This window comes from Salminus brasiliensis, chromosome 1, assembly GCF_030463535.1.
Source record: "Salminus brasiliensis chromosome 1, fSalBra1.hap2, whole genome shotgun sequence".
NCBI lineage: Eukaryota > Metazoa > Chordata > Actinopteri > Characiformes > Bryconidae > Salminus > Salminus brasiliensis.
The window spans coordinates 21,324,322-21,348,731 of record NC_132878.1 but is presented as its reverse complement, the minus strand read 5'-3'; the positions used below and the strand labels follow the sequence as shown (position 1 = coordinate 21,348,731).

At 39.0% G+C, this 24,410-nt stretch overlaps 1 protein-coding gene across 2 annotated transcripts in view; it reads left to right on the top strand.

The window, feature by feature from the left end:
• Positions 1-24,410, top strand: part of drd2b (dopamine receptor D2b) — a 54,658-nt gene that overhangs the window by 11,291 nt on the left and 18,957 nt on the right. For both annotated transcript variants that reach the window (XM_072674372.1, XM_072674370.1), the window contains exon 2: positions 19,477-19,783. In XM_072674372.1, coding sequence (XP_072530473.1) covers positions 19,505-19,783 — 279 coding nt within the window. In that variant the 5' untranslated portion in view covers positions 19,477-19,504. The remainder of the gene's footprint in view (positions 1-19,476; positions 19,784-24,410) is intronic.

Below are 24,410 nucleotides of genomic sequence, written 5' to 3'. Positions count from 1 at the left end.
ATAGTGTAACAAAAGTCTTGCACATCCCAGCTTAGCTTAGAAAAATGCACTCCTGGAGCAGAAAGGGGTAAGAACCTTACTTAAGGGTCCAACAGTGGCAATTTAACGGACCCAGGTATCAGATCTACAACCCTGTGATCAGTAATCCAGATACAGTATCTCGCTAATGTGTCCTCAAACCTAAATACTGCAAAATATAGACAATTTTAAGGTTAGTACTACTGTATATTACAACATTGCACCAATCAGCAGTTCCCTATTGTTCAAAATCTGTACAATATAAAAACAAGACAAACCGACAGTAAATACAAGCATCAGCACAGCAGCAGTGGTATCAGAATCATTTTTGGTGCTCAGTTCTCTTATCAGCAGTTTAAAATGCATTAGGGGACACAAGGCTGTGTAGGTGACAAGTGCCCTGAAATTCAATCTAGCATTGAGGTGCTTAGTAACTAAAAGCCGTTTCCCCAAGGTCAGCAGGGTCAGAGAGGATTTCCAGAGCTAGCCATCTCTGAAAACATGTGACAGTGTTTCAGAGTGGTTGTTTCTGAATAAGAGCTTTGCAGATGAATAGAAGTCAATGCTGTGATCTTCTTGTATTCAAGCAGGGCCAGCCTGTTTTCAGATGTAAGTCACAGTGGTACATGATAATGTGATCTGCTGAAGCTGTGTGTGGCAGGCTACATCTGGTGGTGAAACTAATTTGGGCACCTTTTCTTTCACTGGATGCAAAAAAGTAGACTGGGCCATTTTCTCTTTCAGTTATGAAAAAGTAAATTCTGCACACAGAATATGCCACTCTAATACTGAAGCCTTCTACCTGAGTTTGAAATGTCAGCTTATTTGAAAAGGCAATGTTTTTGACCCGTTGCACTTGTGAAGTTATATCCAGCAGTGTTGTGACTTAAAAGTGCTCTTTTAAGGAACTGTGAGGCCTCTGTTTTTTGGAGCAGGAATTTTAAAGGTTGCTGTTGCCCATTACTGCTGTGTATGTGTGTGTGTGTGTTTTCCCAACCATGCGTCTGAGGGAGCTGACAGAGCAGACAGCTAAAGAAATACGAGCACTCTAATCTCCCCAAGGCTTGTCATTCACTTTTGGATAGAAGTTGACAATGCGTTTAAGGGGGTATACTCTATCAACCCGCTTGAAGCGACGCTTCCCTTCTTCCTTCATCCGGTAGGGCTTAGCACCTCCGGAATTACCCTTTTCTGGGCCTTCTAGTCTGTTTATGCAGAACGCCATAATTTGACACACCTGTTTCTGTGGAAAGGCTTAAATAACGAAGGGACTGGAAACTTAATCCACCTGGGATGAACAGTGGAGACAGAGAACGTGTGTAATGGTGGACTGTAACACTGCTGTGTAGAAAGACTTACGAGATAAGGGCCGATCAGCCGATCAGCAAATAAGACACATAATTAAAAACTGATTGTGTGCGGATTAGTATAATGAGAGTCATGAATGTATGATAACTCCTCAAGTCAGTTCACATCTAATTGGGCATGTCTGGCAGCTTGAGCAAGCTTTTGTTGAGATGATTACAAACTATCAACATTAACATTTACATGGATGTATTTCCTGAAATGATCATCCAGAAATGGAATGGAGAATTGAAAAACAAACGGAACTACAACGTTGGCAAGCACTTTGAAAAGAGACCTGACTTACCAAGAACTCTCATGTTGCATAGATCAAGAATCGCAAGGTAATCCGCAAGCCAATTTCAATCTCAGTATGGAACTCAAGCCTCATGGCCGGCCTGTCCTTTGTGATGCTGAAGCATTTCAACAACTCAGATGGGGCTTTTGTTTGTAGTTGCAGTTTGGGGATTGATATTGATCTAGAATTTTATGCTATGTGACTCGATCAAGTTGCTGGGGAAAAAAGACCCTTCTGCTGTGTTCCTGAACACATCCCGCAAATTTCGCCCTTTTGAAACTCTTCACTTTCCGCTGAATCACACACTCACTGGTGTAAATAAACTTGAATTCAAAGCCTGTCCCCTGCACTGTGAGCCACTGAAAGAATCATTGATCCTTTGAAATCTCAGGAAAGGTAAAGGCAAACCCAAACCCAAGCCATTGTGCTGCTGTGTGCTTGTTTTCATGTCAATATTAAGAAACTCTCTGCAGGTTCTACAGAGAATAATACAGACATGGCAAAAATCCCATTCAACCAAATTAGATTAGGTTGGAATATAGATTCACTACCAAACGCAAATTGTATATTAATTGAAACTTAGTTAATTGGAGCTGTGCATGTTAGCTCAATTACACAACAGAGAAGCCACACCTTTTCTATCCTTATTCTCACTTCTTTTTTTATTATTTTTTTTTTAACGGAAGACTGCATTTGTGGACAGGGCATAGATAAGTCAGTTGATCTGTAGCTGCATACTTTCCTGGAACCTAACTTGGCACGAACATAGTCAGAGCATTGCCACCTTGTTTGGTACAGACCTATCAAGCCCTGCTTTAGTTTGGGCTGTTTTGGCAGGTGGGAACAGTCCACCTGTACTCAGGTGGCATAAAACAAGAGACTGTGGTCCAATATAAATCACAGGACTTTAAACCGTCCCATGAGAACTATTGTTTAGTTTGCTATTTTGTTTTATGAGAAGGTGCACAGCAGTTGGAATGATGTCCACACAATCTGCATGTTGATCCTGCTGCACCAGTGGTTAATAACAGCATATATACCACAATTAAATGTAATATTTTTAGCTGTTGATACTTTCAGTTTTATGAGTCAGTGTTTGCCACAATTACGTGTCTCTGGTTTTATAGAAATTAACAGATAGAACTTTAGTATGTGTAAACAATTTCAAAGTACCCTACACAACATTGTAAATATTTGCACAACAACCAACAAATACTTAATTACAAGATCATTTTAAACAGGCACTTCCCCTTTAGGTAAATAAGACATGAATCGAAAGAAAGTAAAGTACACATCAATCATGAATCTGAACGAACCTTTAAATGGCAAAAGCTGCTTGACTGAAATATTTTTGGGTTGGATATTTACCACCCCAGCTCCCCAACTCATTCCAAAAGTATTATTCCAGAGAACACCATTCCACTGCTCCAGAGCTCCATGCTGGGAGACTTTATACCCCTGTAGCCCACACCTGGCATTATACATGGTGCCAACAGATTTGGCTTAAAGTAGCTGACTGCATTCATTAGAGGGGGTATCCACAACTATTTGGATATATGTGTATCTTGAGTCTAAAGTATTAGTAAAAGTCATTTAAAAGCATCTCTCTCAACTGACACATTTTGTAATGTAACTGCTGACTGTGTTTGTTATGTCTTGCCATCTGTTGCTTTTCCTGTTATAAGACACCTTTCTACAGACTGCTTCCACTAAAGGTTGTTGTGTGTCTTTGTGCTGGTACCTTGGCTGGTTTAGGTTTGTCTTGGACAGCTGACTCTTGAACAGCTTATTCTGGGTGGGCGTTTTTTCTCAGATAGGGAAACAAGTTTGTTGTCAAGTTGTCTTTAATAAGAACCACTTTTTCTTACAAAGTTTGCAGATTGCCGTCTTTTGAGCAACATCCATCTTTTCAAAGCCAATTAAGAGTGAAGCTTCCATCAGAGTGAAGATGGTGGACAATTAAATCTAATGTGGATTGCAAGGCTGCTGTTGTCTGCATTTCATTTCCTGGCGTTTCATTGGCCAAAACTGTCAAACTGTTAGTAAAAGTCTTGTAAGTAAAAGTCTTATTATATTTACACACACCCTGTCCACTAGCAAAAGCCTTTTGGCACCAAAACCTGAAAATGCAGTCAAACACAACAGTAGTTTTGACAAAGTGTGTTTAATACTTGTAGTTAGTTTTCTCAGACAATATTTGCCACAATTGTGCACCAGTAACACTAGAGGGCATGCATTGCCAGACCCTGATAGTTACCAAAAAATTGTTCCTGGCTAAAAGCTAGCCCTAGCTGACAGTTTTTTCATCTCTCTCCGCACGGAGAGGACCCTGGTATGGCGCAGGGATAATTGCCCAAAGTAATTATAATATGATATATCAAACAAAGCTATGTTACAGAATGCTATGCTGACTTTGGTGTGGACCTTAGCAAGCAAACTAGGTGTGAAAGTAGCCTTACTGTTACTGTCTATATCCGCTCATTATGCTTTTGAACTGAATAATGCGATAGCTACAGAAATTGCAGTCTAGTCAGGTTGTAAGGCAAGGTTTGGAGTCAGACATTCCTAATTATAAAGCTATTTAAAATATTTTTGAAATTATGCCATAGAAAAAAACACTTTTGGTTCCATAAAGAACAATGCTGAGTGAGTGTGATAAAGTTTTCATTTATAAATTTTGATCTATCTTGAGTGTGAAGAACTTTTTAAGGTCTACAGAACCTTCACTTGATGTAACCATTTAAAGTTTCGTCATGCTCACACTTTACTTTTTTCACACATTACTTATGATTCTGTATTGAACCGAAAGTGGTTCTTTTGTGGCATCGCTCAAAGAACCATTTGAAGAAGTTTCTAGTCTATTTTCCAATCCACATAAATCTTCTTGTAATTCAAGCTTATTGCAAGCACATTCAGTAGAGATGGACTGAATAGTGGTTTTGGGGCTGATCCTGATCATTGATATTTTTTCAGCTCATCATGTACAGCTGTACTGTTCCATGCAACATGAAATCCCCATGCGGAATTACACTGTGGAGTTTAAAGTGATGTTAGTGTTGTTTTTTCTAGCTTTGTTGCTACTCACTGTACTAGACTGGGTGATGAGCTCTCGAGAGTGGCATCCGGTTAGTGGTATTAAACATCTTTACTCTAATTCCCTAATGAGGAATGTTAGTATTACACATTCTGCAGAGATTTGAGTTTGTGTTAGATATGGTAAAACTGCACTCACAATGGGGATTTCAAAACTGGCCTCAACAGGGTTCTGCAGCCATGAGTGAGGTTTTTGTATTACCATCTAGCGATTGAATTTGGAACTGCAGCGTCTTGTGATCCCAAAGAGAGCTGCGGCAACTCACATAATATAGATCATATGATCTGACCTGCTCTCAGGATCGGCTAAACTATCAGCCAATCACGGCTTTGGTCTGAAAAACATAAAAGCCTTCAATCTGTAATTTTCAGTATTTTTTTTCATTGAAATTCTATATTCATTTCAGCAGCAAAGACAGACTGTTCTCAATGTTACTACTGGAGTTAGATGATATATGACAGTGTATATGATGCCATCTCTGTGCTTCTTTCTGGGGCAGAAAAAAAAATCTCACAAAAACTCAAACATGTTTTTATTGTGTTGTTTTTGGAAGTGATCTTATTGTAGATGACACTGTCTGCAGTGCAGTGATGTCCCATGTCCAGGTTAATCTGTGAGATGGCCTGTGTAGTTTTGACTCATGTTGATGGAGTGTCATAGGTCTGACACATTTCACATCGTAGCAGTCTGTTGTAGTTCTGATTGTAGCCATATTGCAAAAATTCCCCCTGTCTTGCTCTGTTGGTATACCTTGTGTTGATCGAGAGAGTTTAGGACTGAATCACAGTTTCATGCTTATTACATGCAAATTATGGATATGTTCTGCACTTCAGTTGAATGAATCTCTTCATAGACATGGCATTCGCAATAGCAATTGGCCTGATCGATAATTGCCCACCCTACCCTTTGGCATTATTACCTGGGGTAGAACGTACTGTGTTTCTGCTGCCTCAGCTGATAGTAAGGCATGTTTTATAGGCAGCGTGTGTCTCCCTTCAGAAGGCAGTTCAGCTCTGGGGAAGATATCTGGTCATTAAAACTGAGGAAAAAGTCCTACATATGTGCTTAGGAGTGGTCAGACAGACAGAAAGTCACAGGGCCTTTCTGCTGGTCCCTATGAAAATCGCCATTGAAATGGACAGATACATGTCTTCTCTTCTCGCCTTGTGTTTATATCTTTTATGTTCTGTTGTTCTCCTCTTCTTTTTTCTCCTTCTTTTGTCATATTTTCTGTTATCTTCTGTTCTCTCATCTCTTCTCTTAATTTCTTTATTCTTCTCTTCTCTTTTATTTCTTCTCTTGTTATCACTTTTTTCTTCTCTTCTTCCATTTCTTATTTTATCTCTTCATCTCCTCCTCTCTTCTCTTTCCCCTTTATTTTCAAATTTTCTAATTTTCTCTTCTCTTCTCTTCTCTTCTCTTCTTCCCTCATTTTATTTTGTCTTCTCTTATCATCTCTCATCTTTTCTTCCCTTCTTCTCTTTTCATCTTCTCTTCTCCTCGCCTCCTCACAGGCATCCCTGCTCACAAATGAGATGAGACAGAGCAGGGGCGTCAGCCAGGCAGAGCCAGCGCTCTGCTTGCCTCAGGCGCAACTGGCAGATTCGACCGTATTGGCAGAAAGAGAGAGAGAGAGAGAGAGAGGAGGGAGACAGTAGGCGAGAGTGAGAGGTTCCCTCAGTTAACTGCTACTTTGTGATGCAACCACAAGCCCTGGATGAGCCCCTGAGTCACCCGGGGGCTGCAGGGGAGGCGCATTATCTGGTTTGGATGCAGGTTACCTGCCCTCAAGTCCCAATTGAACTGCTCTCCTTTTTTAATTGAGACCGTGTACATACTGCAAACAATATGGCCCTTATATTGCAGCCTGCCTGCATAGAATTCTTATTACGCTTGTGTGTTTTATTAGTGGTTTGCTGCATGTGATTAATTACAGGAGTCATGGTGAATAGGAAATGCTATCTGACTGCAGCAGCAGGTCAGAGGAGTCGTATACAGTATTTTTAGCGCACTATTATTTCACGAGAGGCCAAAATCTTTATAAATACATGAATAATAATGTTTTTCAGCTAAGGGCTTTTGTATCTTGAATTAAACATTGTCATAAAAGGTCGACTTACATAAGAGGCTTGTTGAGGGTATCTGTACATTGATTTTGTTGCCTTTGTGCTCACACTGCGTGCTGTTCACATTGTTCCTGTCTGAGCATTCAGCATTTACACTTTGAGGATAAACTGCAAAGGATGTTGACAGTTTTAACTTTTTGTAAGTCTGAGAGGCAGATGTCTTGTGTTCTTTTGAAACTAAAATAGTCTGGCACATTTACCTGTTCTTTCTGATGCCTTTGCTGGCCCACTGTCACTGTTCCTGGCACTACTGTGCTGTAGTGCTTCTACACGCTTGTGGAAGGCCGCTGTAGCTCGATAAAAGTTTCACCAGCAGGGACATAATAAGGACGTGGCTGTCTTGCAGTTCCGTGCGGTGGCCCAGCCAATGCCGTCTCTATGACTCAAGGCAGTGGCGTTTTAGGAGGCTCCAGTGTCATCTCTGCAAACCCACTCTGAGAAGCTGTCATCAGGACTCCTTTTCCACCACATCATGCACCTAAGAATTAAGCATGCCGCTGCCCTCATGGTACCTCAGATTAGCTCAGCGGTAGAGGCGATCCGACGTGTTCTTTGCTGAGGTCGCTCTTTCATGCTGATCTGATCTGCTTCTCCTTACTGTGTGCTAACCTTTGACCGTTTTAAAGAAAAATAGCAAGCAGGTCTCAGATCAGTATGAAAGGGCAAATTTACAGCATGCTTAAAGCATTCTTTAGCATATAAACCCAAGAAAGGTCACTGCTTTATTATACACATTTGTCCTTTCAGCAGCTGGACTTGGTACAAACCCAAGAATAAAAGCACATCTCGTGTAACCACGAAGGTAAGCACAGTTGTGGTATTTAAGCATAATACTAAGCTTTGAGCTCCACTTATATAACTGAGATTGAAAATATGCCCTGTCACCCAGGACTTCAGCAAAATCTCTACAAACCTAAAACATCCAGTTATTCGGTCATTTTAATTGAAAAATCTATAGATTATAAAACTTTTGAGAATGGCGATGGAGTATTCCAACATCAACAAATTAAATGCCTTTTAAACCCTTAACACAGCAAGGGTTATAACACACTAAGTGTATTATTCATTAACTACAGGTAGACCTCGACATATCGTACAATATATGGACATGACCATTTTTGTTGTTCTTGATATTTCCCATTAAGTTCGGGTCTGGGAGCAGACAGCGACATCTATCGTGTAGGAAAAGAGTGCAGTGTGCGCAATGACCAGTGCATCAATAATGGCACCTCTATACACACTGTGACAGGTAGTTGTGTAACAGATCAACACATCACACCCCCCCCCCCCCCCCACCCACTCCCACACAGTTCGGCACACATTAAATGCAATGGCTTAACCATAAAAGTGTGGAATACAGTTTACTACTGGTCTTTCACAATATTGATTCAAGCAATACTCAGACATTTGTAGCTTGTATTCCAACGCAAGACACGTGTGTGTTATGTCTGCTGTATAATAAGCACCACGGAAAGGTTCCACACCATCATGTGCGCCACGCCTGACCTTGCACGCAGCGGCAGAAGCACCATGCAAAAGAACGATTAGCCTGTCTTTATATGACAATAGTAATACACCGAGCATGGTCACACATTTGAAGTGACATCACTTGGCTGTTTCACTGGAGAGCTTATTCCAAAATAATGAATGAATTTCTAACGCAAAAACCGTGATCCATAACACCCCTAGCCACAGGTGAAGACATGTAAATCAAAGCTAATAGCTGTTTTATCCCTCCTGAGGACTACTTAATTCTGCTTAATTCCAGCCAGAAGGTTTGAAGGAGTAAGTCCAAAAGTTGCATTCCACTGGTCTGGTGTGGGAACATTTTGGCTTTAAGTCCATTAACAAGACAATAGATCTTAAAAGATTGGTGCTATTTTAGTCATGTTTTACATTATATTTCCAATATCTGAATATTCTTAATGATCATTGTTTTTTAAATGGGTGTAATTGCATTATTATGCTATTACATTATCATTAAACCACTGGCATGAAATGGTCTTTAAATGACAATAATATCGTTTATCAAAATTATTTCTGGGGTAATTTATCATCCCCAAAAAATATGTCTCATGACAGGGCTACCTACAGGGATCTCTGTGGTGGGGTTATTCTTTGGTAATAGAAGTTTGTATGAACACATTTGGCCTAGACTTTTCAAGAGATTAAAGCAAAGGTTGTTCAATTCTTCATTATAAACAGTACACATACTGTCTAGGTTGGTATGGCATTAGTAAGAATGTTCTGGTACAGTTTGGTTGTTCATTGTCCAAGAAAGTGAACAACACAAACTGTAAAAGAAATCTGAAAAAACTTTAGTTGGAGAGGATTTTTGGATTGGATAAACACAGACTCTCAGTGACACATAAAATATAACATATGAATAATGTTGCAGCATCTGAACATTTAGTAGATTCATGTAAGAGATTTTTTTTACTGAAGACTTCTACTAGTTAGGTGTTTTTCACTTTATTTGAAGTGTCTAAGTTCAGCTCTGTAGATGTTCACCTGAGAAATCACTGATCATTTAACTGCTCTAATGCAGACTCAGCATCTTAACATCCTTAACAAGTTGTCCTAGACCTGTTGCTAAGGGGCCAGGGTGAGGGTTAAGAATATGATTTTGGTTGAGGTTAAGGTTATGATTAGGGTCAGGGTTATGATTAGGGAAGGAAGTAACATATTAAATCTACTCAGTGTATTCAGATGCTTCACTGCTGCTACTGCACTGAAATGCTGTTGATAAGGTACTGATACTCTGTTAAGTGTTTATTCATCATCTACAAAGGACCACTCAGAACAAAGTGTTACCAAACCAGCAGCACCTGCTGCCTAGCAAATTCTACACTTTATAATGTGTTTTGACTCGTATGCCTGCTCTTTGTATATTTAAACATCAATGAAATCACTAATTGTTTTCAACCTTGATGAAGGCTTATGGGCCGCACCGCTACTTACGTTGGTCATAATAAGCATGAAATGCTCCAGTCATTACATTTACATTTACATTTAAGGCATTTAGCAGACACTCTTCTCCAGAGCAACTTACAAAAGTGCTTTGCTATTTACCCAAGAATAACCTCAACTAGTTTGAATAGACTAAAAATTCAAGTTTAGACATGGAGACCACTCTGCTATTTGCCCAAGTACTCTCGGATAAGGGGGGTTTTCAGTCTGCGTTTGAAGACAGCGAGCGACTCTGCCGTTCGGACACCCAGGGGAAGCCTGGACGCTTGTCTTCCGTGGATTTTGAGGGATGGCAGGTCAAGCCGAGCTGTACTTGAAGCTCGAAGGGCTCTGGGTGCGGATTGGCTTTTGACCATTGCCATCAAGTATGGAGGGGCTGGTCTGTTCATGACTTTGTAGGCCAGCGTCAAGGTTTTGAATCTGATGCAGGAAGCTACAGGAAGCCAGTGAAGAGAACGCAGCAGTGGAGTGACATGGCTGAATTTAGAAACCTTGAAGACGACCTGTGCCGCTAAATTGAGTGGTGCTTGTTGTGTTTTTGTCTAGATTCAAGCAATCCCTTTGTGTTTTATATATTATAAACACAAGCTGAAATATGTGGAAGTGCTAATTCTGTGGGATTTCCTGGTTTCTTTGTCATTATGATGAAAGCATGTTTAATATACTTACTATAATGAAATGCTCTCTTTTACTAACATTAGAAGCAGACCATCATGTTTTCTAGGTTAGTATTAGAGTGAGATGCCCTTCTCTGATGTGTCACTTATTATACATCAGAAAAGTGTGTGTGAAGTCTCCTTTCAGACATAACTGATCAAGGCAATTGCTGTAGAAATTGCTGTGCAGCCTGTTTTTTGGGGGCACGGCATGGAGGTGCATAACGGCAAGAGAAATAAAAGGCATACCTTAACAAGAGAACATGTGTAATGTTCCTAAAATTACACTTACTCTTGCTCAGTACCCTTTTCAACATGCTGAATTGTCAGATGTTTGCTATTGTGTCAGCTTTCTGGCTGTCTGAGAAACTGTGATACCTTGATAACGACTCTGCCAAAGCTGTTCACCCTAGCAAAAAAACAAAAACAAAAAACAGCTAATCTCACCACACAAGATCAGAAAACCACACAAGGGAAGGAAAAGGAAAATCAAAGCAGATTAAGATGGATGGATAGGGTAGGTTATCGAGGGTAGGAGGTGAACAGAGAATACCAGTAAGTAGGGGGAAACGTACCTTCATTAAGCTCATTAAAGTGTCATGCTCCATTGATTTACACAGGATGCCAGTGCATAATTGTTACCTGGCTCATGTTGAAACCTGCTCATTCCTCCCTCAGCAAGGCCCTAATCCCTCTCTGACAATATCCCAGATTTCTCCAGGGAGGAAATAGAGAAGTGTTCTAGAAGAATTGCCTACATTCCTAACATGTAAACACACCATTCTTTGTTGTAGCTAGTTAGTATTAATAAATACTAGAAGACAAACACAGTTAAGAGTGGGATGATATATTTTTTGCTCCAGTATACCACAACAATCACTTTTTTTGTCTTAGAGGTGTTGGTAGATAACAAGCATTATATTGACAAAACATTCTACTCCCTAAAACTGTTTCTGTTTATGTACTGGTACATACATTAGTACATACATACATACATTACATTACAGTACGTACATAAAATAATGCCGGTATTTCAGAAATATGACATGTATGGTGTGTCAAATTTGTCTATCTAATATGGCCAAAAAAGCTAATTTTCCCATATGTATTCAAGAGGGCCGTAAGGAATTGTTTTTGATAAAGTCAATGTGAATTAAAGGCCTAAAGTTAAGTTTTAAAAGCCACACTAAAGCCAGCACAGAAGCACTGTCTCTGCACTCATGTTAAGGCACTCATGGTTCCCAGTAGCAACATATACTATAAGCGAATACGAGCAAAATCTAAACCTTGTTAACACTAGAAAGGCCTGAGATTCCATCACTACCAGAACAACTGTGGTGGTTTTTACACTGTGTGATTTTACACTGTGTGATTTTACACTGTGTGATTTCTGTGTTTCAAAATAACACACAAAAAATAAGGACTTTTTATATAAGTCATAATAAATGTCAGGAACACAAATATAAGAATTATTTTTATGTGTTTATTTATTACCTGATAAAATGAAGAAGGTAAACGTCTAGACTGCACACAGTCAACACCTGTAATTTTGACCATAAGCTGCTGCATTAGTCTGGAACCTCTGACTTTTGCTTTCATTTGACTCGTACATTTCTCTTGCTAATTCTAAAATTAAAATTTATCTGTAAAAGCTTCTCATTGGTGCAATTCATGGACATGACCTCAATAATATTTGCCAATCCAGTATTTCATTCTACTTAATTTTGTTCTCCACTCTCTGTCGGAGGTAAGTTTTAATTGTTGGTAATTCAGTGCATTTCATAGTTTTATTTCATTGTGTATTTCATAGCAGCATGTGTAAGACAAATCATGGAGCTGGGATCTTAACTCTTATTGATTATGGTTAAATTATTTTTAATGTACCTATTATGAATGCATCATTTAGCAATATTTTAGTCTCCTTGGGCAAGACTGATTCATACCTTAAGTGAATATAATTAAAAACTAGCAGTCTAATTACATTTCTCAGTCATCATAATCATCTTTATGATAGAGCAGTAATTGCAGCAGTCTTAAAAGAAACAATTTCTCCAGGCTCCAGACTGGTGTGGAGTAACAAATGGTGAGCTTAATTACTGCACAATAGATTTTTTATAAACCCCTACACCACTTGAAAATACCTCACATGCAAACAGTAGCCCTAGATTGATTTGGAGGTTTAGCATAATTTACAAATGTAGTACAGGTTCATGCCCTTTAGAGGCGTGTTGTTTTTATAATTCTATATGTCCATTACATAGGGCAAGGTCATTCAAATGAAAAATGCTCATTCTATTACTCCATATTGTCCAATATACTCCAATGTGAAATCTATACCTAAAGTTGGCTCATTAGCAATGTGCAAAATGTCTCTCAAAAACCATATTGAGCTGTTTAAATGAATAAACCTTGACAGAGAGAAATAGAAGAAGCCACAGTGTTTTTAAATTATGCATTGATTGTGAGTTGTCCAAGCAGAGGGGAGGCGCTTATTGCAGGCTCTGACACACACATCATTTTGTCAGGCTGTTTGCATCAATCATGGACTCTCTGGAGCACCACTGTGTCCACAGAGCAAGCTTTTGTACTCGCACACAGATTTTCAGGTAATTGTGCCATTGAGGTAGTGCTGTAGTTGGCCCCTCTTGCAAATTGCCCTCACTCTTAGAAATAGATTTTGTGAAAATTATTTGCTCCTCATAACGAAACTGGAAACCAATTCACTGTTTCATAGCTTCATAGAGTATGGACGTTACTCTGTTGTGTCTCTCATTTGAACACAGCCTTCTGTTCCTTGGGGAATATCTGTTTGTGTCTGTTTGTGCTGAAGTCCCTATCAAACAGTCATTGAGGCACCAGTATCTAGACATTTGGAGAGAAATCTGACCCTTGAATGTAAAAGCCCCTTTACCTAGCTTGTTTCATAACAAGCATGGTGGAAGCACTTTTCTTGAAGAAAGTGGCTAGGAAAACCCATAGACAACTGTAGTAGGATTGAATTTGCAAATAAGAATAATGTCTGATGTTGCTAGCAATTCAAATATTTCTACTGTAAATATTGCAGTTTTTATTACCAAGCTGTTTGGTGTAATTCTGGATGCTGTTATTTACCATTTTAGTGCATTTATTTGCTTATATTACACCAAGCAAGCACAAGCCTACACCAGATGTTCACAGTCTATCTTGGTATAGTCCCACTGCACTGAACATTAGTATTCATTTTTCATACTTTCCTTCCTACAGTGAGTCCAAGAAGTATTTGATCCCTTGCTGATTTTCTTCGTTGGCCCACTAATAAAGACATGATCATTCTATACTTTTAATGGTAGATGTATTCTTACATGGAGAGACAGAATATTAAAAAGAAAATCCAGAAAATAAATCTAAGGAATATATATTAATTGATTTGTATTTCATGGAGTGAAATAAGTATTTGATCCCTTAGTATTCATTAGCAGTTCTGGCTTTTACAGACCAGTTAGACACTCCCAATCAACTTGTTACCTGACCTGAAGCCACCTGTTCTCACTAATCACTTGTGTGAAAAACACCTGTCCACAGAATCAGACAGATCACACAGATTTCAAGTCTCCAACATGGGTAAAACCAAAGAGCTGTCACAGGACCTCAGAGTCAGAATTGTTGACCTTCACAAAGCTGGAATGGGCTACAAAAAGATTAGTAAGGTGTTGGATGTGAAAGTAACAACTATTGGTGCAATTATCAGAAAGTTTAAAGAGTATAACATGACAATCAACAGACCTCGGCCCGGTGCTCCAAAGAAGATTTCGCCTCGTGGGGTGGCAATGATGCTGAGAACAGTCAGAAATCGTCCTGCAACCACTCGGCAGGAGTTAGCAAATGACCTGAAGGCAGCTGGGACCACAGTTTGCAAGGAAACAATTGGCAACACTTTGCGCAACAATGGATTCACATCCTGCAGTGCCCGAAAGGTACCCCTGCTGAAGAGAGCACATGTGGAGGCGCGCCTCAAGTATGCCAATGATCATTTGAAAGATGAACCAAGTTATTGGGAGAAGGTTTTGTGGTCAGACGAGACCAAAATTGAACTTTTTGGCCTCAACTCCACCCGCCATGTGTGGAGGAAGAAAAATGCTGCCTATGACCCCAAGAACACTGTGCCCACCGTCAAGCATGGAGGTGGAAGCATAATGTTTTGGGGGTGTTTCTCTGCCAAGGGTACAGGGCTACTTCACCGCATCACTGGGAAGATGGATGGAGCCATGTACCGCACAATCCTGAGGGACAACCTCCTCCCCTCTGCCAGGGATCTGAAAATGGGCCGTGGTTGGGTCTTCCAACATGATAACGACCCTAAACATACAGCAAAGGCAACAAAGGATTGGCTCAAGAAAAATCACATTAAGGTCATGGAGTGGCCCAGCCAGTCGCCAGACCTCAATCCGATCGAAAATCTATGGAGGGAGCTGAAGGTCAGAGTTGCCAAGCGACAGCCCACCAACCTTCATGATTTAGAGAGGATCTGCAAAGAAGAGTGGGCCAAAATTCCCCCTGGTGTGTGTGCTAAACTTGTGGTTAACTACAACAAACGTCTCACCGCTGTGCTTGCAAACAAAGGCTTTGCCACTAAGTATTGAGTGTGTTTGGCAAGAGGGATCAAATACTTATTTTCCTCATTGAAATACAAATTAATTAAAATATATTCTTTAAAATTATATTCTGGATTTTTGTCTTGATATTCTGTCTCTCCATGTTAGAATATATCTACCATTAAAAGTGCAGAAGGATAGTGTCTTTATTAGTGGGCAAACAAAGAAAATCAGCAAGGGATCAAATACTTCTTGGACTCACTGTATGTACTACAGGTTTTCACTCTGGAATAGAAATTTGTAATATTTCCCATGATGGATACATTTTCTTCTACTGCTTGGGCTCCCTCTCAAGCCTGGACCTAGAACAATGTCCCTAGTTGCCACTCTTGGTGGGTGACCCTATTAAGAACAATTGCTACTCATGTAGCTATTTCTAGCACAACAATGCAGTACTTTGTGAATACTTTGCAGGCAATTCTGTGTTGTTGTTCACCCTGAAAAACTGGCACTGGTGGAGTAGATCTGTTTTTCATTGCTCATATTTATATATATAAATATCACATTTGTGATCTGAAGTTTACACACATTAATCTTGAACATGAATGTCATGGCTTTATTGGACTTCCAATGATTTCCTTGAACTGTTTTTTTTTTTTAGAGTAGAATGAGTACAGAAAATTGACATTTATGGCATTTGGCTGACAAATACAATATTATTAGACTTGTCAAAGGTCTCTTCTTGGTGAAGCATACTGTGCCTTCCAAGCCAGAAAGATTCAAATATGCCACAAATGATGGTTTCCTGTCACAGGCCGACTTTTAAGTACAGTCCACATATTTCTGATTGGATTGATGTCAGGAACGGCTATTTCAAAGGTTCTAATGTTAACCAGCTTAAACCATTCCACAAAACACCTCTGATAGGTCATTTGGGTCATTGTACTGTTGTAATACCCAATTGTTTCCAAGTTTTAACTGTCCAGCTGATGATTTAAAGTTATGCTCACAATTTCAGAAGTTGTTCTCCTTCTCCTTCATTATTCTATCCACGTTGTGCTATTTTACCAACACCACTGCTTGGATTGTTTTTGACCATCTAAACCAGTTTCCTCTCTGCTTAGGGTGACAGTTTGGGCCTTATTTTTTCAGAACTGTGAAAAATGGCAAGAACTCCCAGTTCCTAACTTGTGCAAGTCTACAATCCTTCTAAGACCTGCACTGAACGCCTTGCACTTTACCAAGTTTTCACACTGTATGTATAATTTTGACTGCATTGATTTTAGAAACGCCTTCAATTGTCTTTTAAAGATGAATTTTGTCCACTCACTCAGAACAGAACAGTTCAAAGTAAGTGATTGAAAGCCCAATATACCCGTGACATTTTGGTTCACAATGAGTGATGAAAACCTCCGACCCCAACTGTACACAAGACATGTTGCATCTAGGCCTGAGCGATAGGGTGATGTAATCTGATATCAGCAATGACTGAAACATGACCCTCTAAAGCAATCATCTGTGTACTGGGAAAGAGAATTAATGGAGAAAATAGAGAGATCTGATTTAATTATAGTGGATTAAAGTGGATTACAAATGGATATTAATAAGCCGTTAAGATGTGGTAGAACACTGTCTCTTCTAGGGGTTTTCAAGAGTGTGAAGCACTGTATGACAAAATCTCTCAAGTTGGTGGGGTTGATGGATGGGTTTAATTTTTTCAATATTGTAAGATTTTTAAAAAAATATTGTGATTATTTTTACACATCGTCCATTCCTATTAGCCCAGTAAAAAACACTGAATTGGTTGCTTTTAACCAGAAGCTCTTGAAGCTTCTTAAAATTGCATCTAGGTAATGAGAAATAAGACATCGGTTCTCACAGAGGACTGGGTATCATAGCATCGCACAGCTTGTGAGAGGGTGACAGGACAGCATTTATTTTATAACCTGAGGGAGATCCACAAAGCATATCAATACTTACTGTATCTTTAATCAATATGTACCTAGAACAGATTTCATCGTGACGAAATTGTTGCCATGGTTCATTACTGTGGGGATGATGGGTCTCCTCACAGTTGACCAGATGACCCACCGAGAGACTTGAGTGGAAATTAGACTTTCAGCAAATTATAATCAAAACTGATATTCATGGATTTATGCTTTCCCCCATTGACCTTAAAGTCTTATTAGAAACTGGGGCCTGGACGTGTACTGGGTTTTAGGTTTTTTAAACATTTTATTTGGATTTTAAAACAGCTTGTCAGAAAAGTGTCAGAAAACTAATTGTAATCAAATTTGATGATGACACTCAAACCACTGTTTACTTTAACTGCTTGGATTTAACTGAGTGGATAATGAAGCCTTCGTTTTATTAGTTGGTTAGTAAGCACTGCATTCTTTAGCATACTGTAGAGCTATCTTAGCCTAAGAGCTATCCCCAGTCTAAAAATAGTGCATTTAATGATTTGCAATGCTGAAAGAAATGCCAAAAAATGTGCTTTACTTTATTTAGTCATTGGCATAGTTCCTCACCACTTAGCACTTAATCAAATATAGGCTTAAATATGGAACAAAAAACTGATGCAAAGACATTTCAATATTCTCAAGTAATTATGCTGAGAAGTAATCTGTTAATCGAGGGAGATTGCCCTCTAAAGGGAAGGTTGTCTGTGTTGCTCGAGGTGCCTTTTTTATCCATTTAGAGAAAACCAGCTGTACTGGGGAGGATAAACGCAATGGGGAAAGTGACATGCTGGATTACATCCCCTGTCCTTCATGAGCATGAGGCGTATGATTGATCCTGAGCACAGATTAGGCTGAAATTCCACACCTACGAGCGTATCTAATTCCAATGTTCGGAAAGACTGCTGTCAGAAAAAAATTAAAGAGATATTCTAAAGGAAAATGTGCAAACTATTAAACCCTAGGTATAATTATTGATATATGGGTGTAATGGATAATTGTGTAACTGATAAATGCTACTAATAAACTGAAAGTGTTGAAGCAAAACAGATGTAGGTTCAATTAATAGAATGTCTTTCATTTTTCATGCAGAGTATTACTGCGATATACGGTATTATGGGGGGTAAGTACTTGGGGCTTGGAGGTGCACAAGGGTTCTTGTATGTCTATGAGAACCATACATTAGAGTCCATATTGGTACTGATTTTTATTCTCAGACCTTGACAGTGATGATGATGATCATGAGGATCATGATGCTTGTGTCCATCTTCCACAAATATTGTTTGCTTGTGGAAAGAGACATGTGGTGCAGGGAAATAACCAAAATGAAATGAAATGCAACCAGAAATCAGATTATTAGAAAATAGATCTAAATTATTTTGACAAAAATAGTCAAAATATCGATAAAATGAGCCATCATTTTGGCATAGTCAAAATCTCTGAAGAAATAAGCCATTATTTTGACATAATTGGTCAAAATCCCAAGATTTTAAGCCATCATTTTGACATAATTGATCAAAATGTCAAAAAACGTAGGTCATTATGTCAAAGTAAATGATCAAAATCTGGATACAATAATTGATTTTGTCATACTGAATCACAGTGTTAGAAAATAAGCCATTATTCTGAAATAATTGGTCAAAACCTCTACAAAGTTAGAATTTTGACATACTGCTCTTCTTAGCTGTGGCAAGAGTATGCATTTTAGCTCCTTCTCAAGTGACAATTTAGTTTTATGAGATGTTGATAAATGTACACAGAAAATAACACTTTCTCATGAAGTCATAAAGGTTGAATATTCTCTCCATGTGCTCCATTACCCAGGCGTAGAATATACTAATTGAAAAAAGAAAGTAGGGGCTTGCTATGTATGCATTATTTCTTCCATTTCTCATCACTCTGAGGTGTTGATTTTAAAGAAGATAAAAAATGTGCAAATTTCCCAATCAATAAAATACAGCCCTTGCGCTTCCCCTGGCGACGAATCAATGCTTTTTATTTTGCCGTTCAATGCGTGTTATGGGCTTGAAAGGAAAGGCGGAATGGGAAAGGTGCATTGGCACGATGTGGGTGTCTCAGCCATTATCCCCTGCAAATGAAGATTGGTGTGAAGCTTGACAACATTGTTTGAATTCAGTGCTTGTTCTCATTGTGCCCTGTGCCACCCACACCATTGAAAGCACTTGATCGCATTTTCCCATTAATTTATTTTTACTCGGTACATAGCTGTGATTAAAACTATATCAAACATACTGCCCCTAGGCTTTATAGTTACTCAAGAGCAATGTAGTGACTAATGGCAAGGTATGAATACAAGACTGCTCACACCACTTAATGTTCTTTGAAGAGCCGAGTGCTTTTGTGAAATTTAGCAATATATTGTGTGCTTCTCTCTCTTGTGGGGCAAGATGACTGACAGATCTCTCTCATTCTCTCAGTTTCAGGCGTCTTCTCTGGCAGCAGCTCATGGATTTCCTCGTGGAGTATGCCAACAACGAGACGTACCATGACAACGGGACAGAGGCCTTCAACAGCACGGGCTGTGAAGCCAAGCACCAGTATAACTATTATGCTATGCTCTTGACACTGCTCATCTTCGTCATTGTCTTCGGCAATGTGCTGGTGTGCATGGCTGTCTCCCGAGAGAAGGCCCTGCAGACCACCACTAATTACCTGATCGTGAGCCTGGCAGTGGCAGATCTTCTGGTGGCTACGTTGGTTATGCCCTGGGTAGTGTATCTGGAGGTAAGAACCCTTTTTCCCCTATAGTCTGTTATGCTAAACCATGTGAGAGAGATCAGTTGAGATAGGAGATTTATTTATGAATGTATCATGCTCTGCCTACAATGTATTTTTGTTGCTTTTGAAAAGAAAAACAGTGAGAAAAATAGCATGTAACATATATAGATATATATTAGCAGAACATACAGTTGCACAAAATAAAAATAATAATTATAAAAATCTTATTTTTGGGGCCATTTCTTTCTGACAGATGCAAGAATTTGCTGCATTTCAGAAAGACATTTTAGAGAAGCATATGATTCCACAGATAACCTGCCATATAAACAAGGCTTTTATAGGCATTGCTGTCCCAGCATCTTTCTGAAGTTTCTAATACAGTACTGAAGCTTCTTCTGAAGGCTTCTAATTCCAACTTACGTTACGCAGCAGATCAATAAAGGGTGTCTTATCAACTGTAACTGAATTCTAACTGACAGATCTAACTTTAGCTTGGTGTTTTCACTGAGGATACAGCAAAACAGCAGCAGAAAGTACAATTGCTCCTGGGTTTGCATTTGAAATTTACACAAAACAAAAGCACAAACAAACAAAGCAGAGTTGAACACAAGCTCAGAAGACTGACTATCAGGTAATTCTGAATTATCAGGTGATTCAGATTCGAATGAAAACTTTCTAAGTTCTCTTACTCTTGTGCTCAAAACGTGTGCTAACACTTTGCAACCATTGGCTCTTGTAATCAACGGTCAAAATATCTGAAATTGAAAGTAATCAATGGCCATGGATAGCCATGTATTTTCAGCTTGCGGTTTCTACTGTGTTATTAAGAAATGACCATTCAGGGGAAGTATGGAGGTCAGTATGAGATCTAAAAGCACAAGAAGAGTCTTGAAGAGAATTGCTCATATGCTTGTCCCTCACAGGACTGCCAAGAATAGCATTAAAAAGGTTAGGTCAGAGTCTTTTTTTGTAATCTTGTGAAAAGTCACATTGTTGGGTTAAATCTGGTGTTTTTTGTTTTTTTTGTAATGGATCTTAGCATAATGGCAAATGTGTTGTTGTTTCTTACTGGAACCAGAAACTGTTTAGAAACAACGCATTCGTGAACAGAGAACGGCTAGCTCAGGTGCTCCAAACCAAGTAGTTTCTGTTATCCCACAGAATTGCAGAGCTAACACAACCTGCCTACTCAGCTTCTGTGCTTTATTGGTGTTATTTGATTGGATAGAATGTTGTGAGGAACACAATCCAAAGGCTTTAGTAAGCTGGACTGTTGCAGCACTAGTGGTAATGCATGCTGCCTAAAGTAATTGTTGTACTAGCTGTGTTTGGCAGCTCCAGGGTAGGCATTTGTGTCCTTTGTCCTTGAAACATGCTGTACCTTAGCCTGCAAACTGTGAGTCCAGTAAATTCCAAAACAACCTGTACTCAACAAACCTGAACTGCAAGCTAGGAGACACAGAAAGGACATTTTCAATAACTGCACATGTACTGTAGAGTCTTTTCACAGAGTCTAAAGATGGATAGGATTTTCGCCATAGTACGCAAGGTGAGATGGTAATGTGAGATGCTACGCTGTACACAGGATCCTTTGCATAAATACCCGTCATTATAACAGAAAACAGAATGCACTGGTTTATTGACCATGTCAGATATGTGAAACAAAATCAAATTTGATTCTAAATAAGCCCTGTAAGTGTAGTCTTTAGCTGAAGATAAGCCACTGATAAGCCACTGAAGCCACTGAAGGCTCTGATGGAGATGGAGGATGAAGGGAGCTCTTAGACGTGAATAAAATGGTTGCATAGGAATGCTTTTTCCTCAAAGATAAAGAAGAGCTAAAACACAACTTGAGTATCCTCAAATTGCCTGTGAGAGAGGAAGGCACTCTCCTTAAAAATAGAAGAGATGTCCTGATGCATTTAGTTTAACCACACACAACACCTGCCTTCTGTGGCTCAAGACTTGAAAGTTCTCTCACTTGAATGTTCACGTCACCTGGGTTCCATCAGATTTCAGGGCTCCTCCAGACTCTCCGCTTCTTAAAGCCTAAATGAGTACCTTAGCAGCTGCTCTATGAAACTTGCATGAGCCTCCATATCATAGTTTAAAATCAAAGTGAAGTCTTTCTGCTGATATTTCCATTGTTCTCCCCTGAAAAAAAAATCCTATGGCTAGACACAATTGACTTTCTGTGTAGCGTAGGTCAAAAGAAAAGGACAGAGGCGCGGTGCAGTTGAAAGGAAAATGGATGAATGAGTGTCTACACCCCTGTGGCACACCCACTGAGGGTCACTGCCGTGTCATGCAACAACGCAGGATAATGGCTCCGGGCATCTCGGGCCACTTCAGCTGGCAAAAACAGCTCTCAGTTTGCACTCTACATCTTTGGTTTGATGGCTTGCACAGGTGACTGGCGAATAGTTAGTCTATGGAAGGAATGATGACCAGTTTTTATGGTGTATCATGTTATGTAATTAAAAAATGCAATAATAATCAAACTGCTGATAACCTGTATGACTGGCATATGCTGTATATATTGTATGTTGTTGTATGTTTTGTGTTGCTTTTTGTGTATTAGGTTTTACAGGGTTATAATGTGAACAGTAAACACTAGTTGATACAGTAGATTGAAATCAGGGCCAACCCAGTGCATATTTTGATGGACTAGATATTGTTTTTATTAAATCCACTTGAAATTAAATCCACTGTCGCAGTTTTTTTGTTTTTAATGTTTTGTGTTTTGTGGTGTTTATGCCACTGTAGTAGAGGTTATGCAAATGAATGTGACCAAGCAAGAAACATTTTCAGGAAAACAAAGTAGTTTTAATGTCTACAATGGAACTATGTTCAAAATTAAAGCATGTTATTAGCTGCAGCCCTGCGTTTCCACTAACTAATGATGGACGTGAGGTGGTGCTAATAAGGCCATTTGTACACATTAAAGCGCGGACCAATATCCAAACCAAGGTTTATGTTTTTGTTAAATTGTACACATTTGAGCCTGTCTGTTTTGGTTTCACGTTGCAATTTAGCAAGCACACAACGTTGCATGATATACCTACAACCCGTCATCATCATCTACGTGGGATGCATGTCCCTATACTTGACATTGCTTCTGACATCAGCATACTGTTGATCTGTCGCCTTGACTAGAGAAAATGAATGAACGGCTATTAGATAGATAGATAGATAGATAGATAGATAGATAGATAGATAGATAGACACTTTATTGATCTCGAAGAAAATTAAGCAGCCAGTAGCATTTACTCAATACAGCACAGTAATATAATAATACAACACAGTAATACAATAAATAAATGTAAAAAGCATGCATTTGAAACCTAACCGGAGCACAATAATAAAGAATCAAGAATAAAGAATGAATAATGTGGATCAGGTATCAGCAGATACATGACAATACAGAAAAAAATAGTTCTCGAGACTAACAATTATCATCTTATAATTATAATTATCTTATAATCACCACCTACAAATTGCATCTTTTAATACCTCCCTGCAACTTTTGGTAATTTGGTATTTGGTATCAGTATTCCACAAAACAATCAAAATTAAAGTGATTTCTCTGCATGATTTCAGGTAACTAATTTTAAACACACTATGAAATACAAACAAATTTGACCAAAAAAAAAACGCAGTGTAAATTTGTCAAATAATACACACATAAAGCCCTTAACGCAGCAAGGCTTATCACACACTAAGGTGTATTTTTCAGTAACTACAGGGACGTATTTACAAACTGGTGGTGCTATTCTTTAGTAATAGGGCAAAAAGCTTTTAAGGGGTTAAAAAGTAGGTTTATTGTGGTATGATAAGCAGACTAGTATATCTTCCCTGAAATGAATGGTTGCATTGCAAATTGAATGTCAGAATGTCAGATCAGATTGGTGGCCAATGTTCTACGTAAGGTTTTAGATTGGATCAGGGGACAAAAAACTAACCATTCCCTGAAACTGTTATCTAAATACCTTTTAATACCCTAAAATTGGGAAACAGTTTTTTTCTTTTAAAGTTTTTTGGAGATTTAGCAAAAGCTCAAGAGGCTGGATGACTGAGGACATTTATTCAAATATTTTCATCTGCTGTCGCACGCTCAGAAGTCTGTCTGACAGACCATTCCTTATGATACGGAATTCCACTTGTCTTGCTGGTGATTTTGCTGCTGAGTCAGTCTTCCAGTGTAATGCATCTTTTAATTATAAGCCCTGACAGCCAAGACAACCATTTATAATGCAAACGTTTTGCACAAGGGAAGTATGGGAGCTGGTAACTAGCACAGTCATTTTTTGAAGCGTTTCTGACATGTTTTTTCTGCTTGTCTGAGCATGTGTTTGGGGCTGTGAGTGCTGGAAATGATGAAAGCACAAATAATTGCAATAAATAAATAAACCAAAATAACAAATATGGTTATTACTGAAAATTATTCAAATAAGACACTATGGTGTTTGTTGCTTATCCATAATTATGAGAGAACGAAGCATAGAATCATCGTATGCTTATAAGCATGGTATGAAGATGCCTTTGCCTTTGGCGTCTAATTGAAATCGCATCATGTAGCAGCCAAGCCGCTAATTGAAATTCAAATTCTGAGAATACCTAGAGCTGCAGGTAA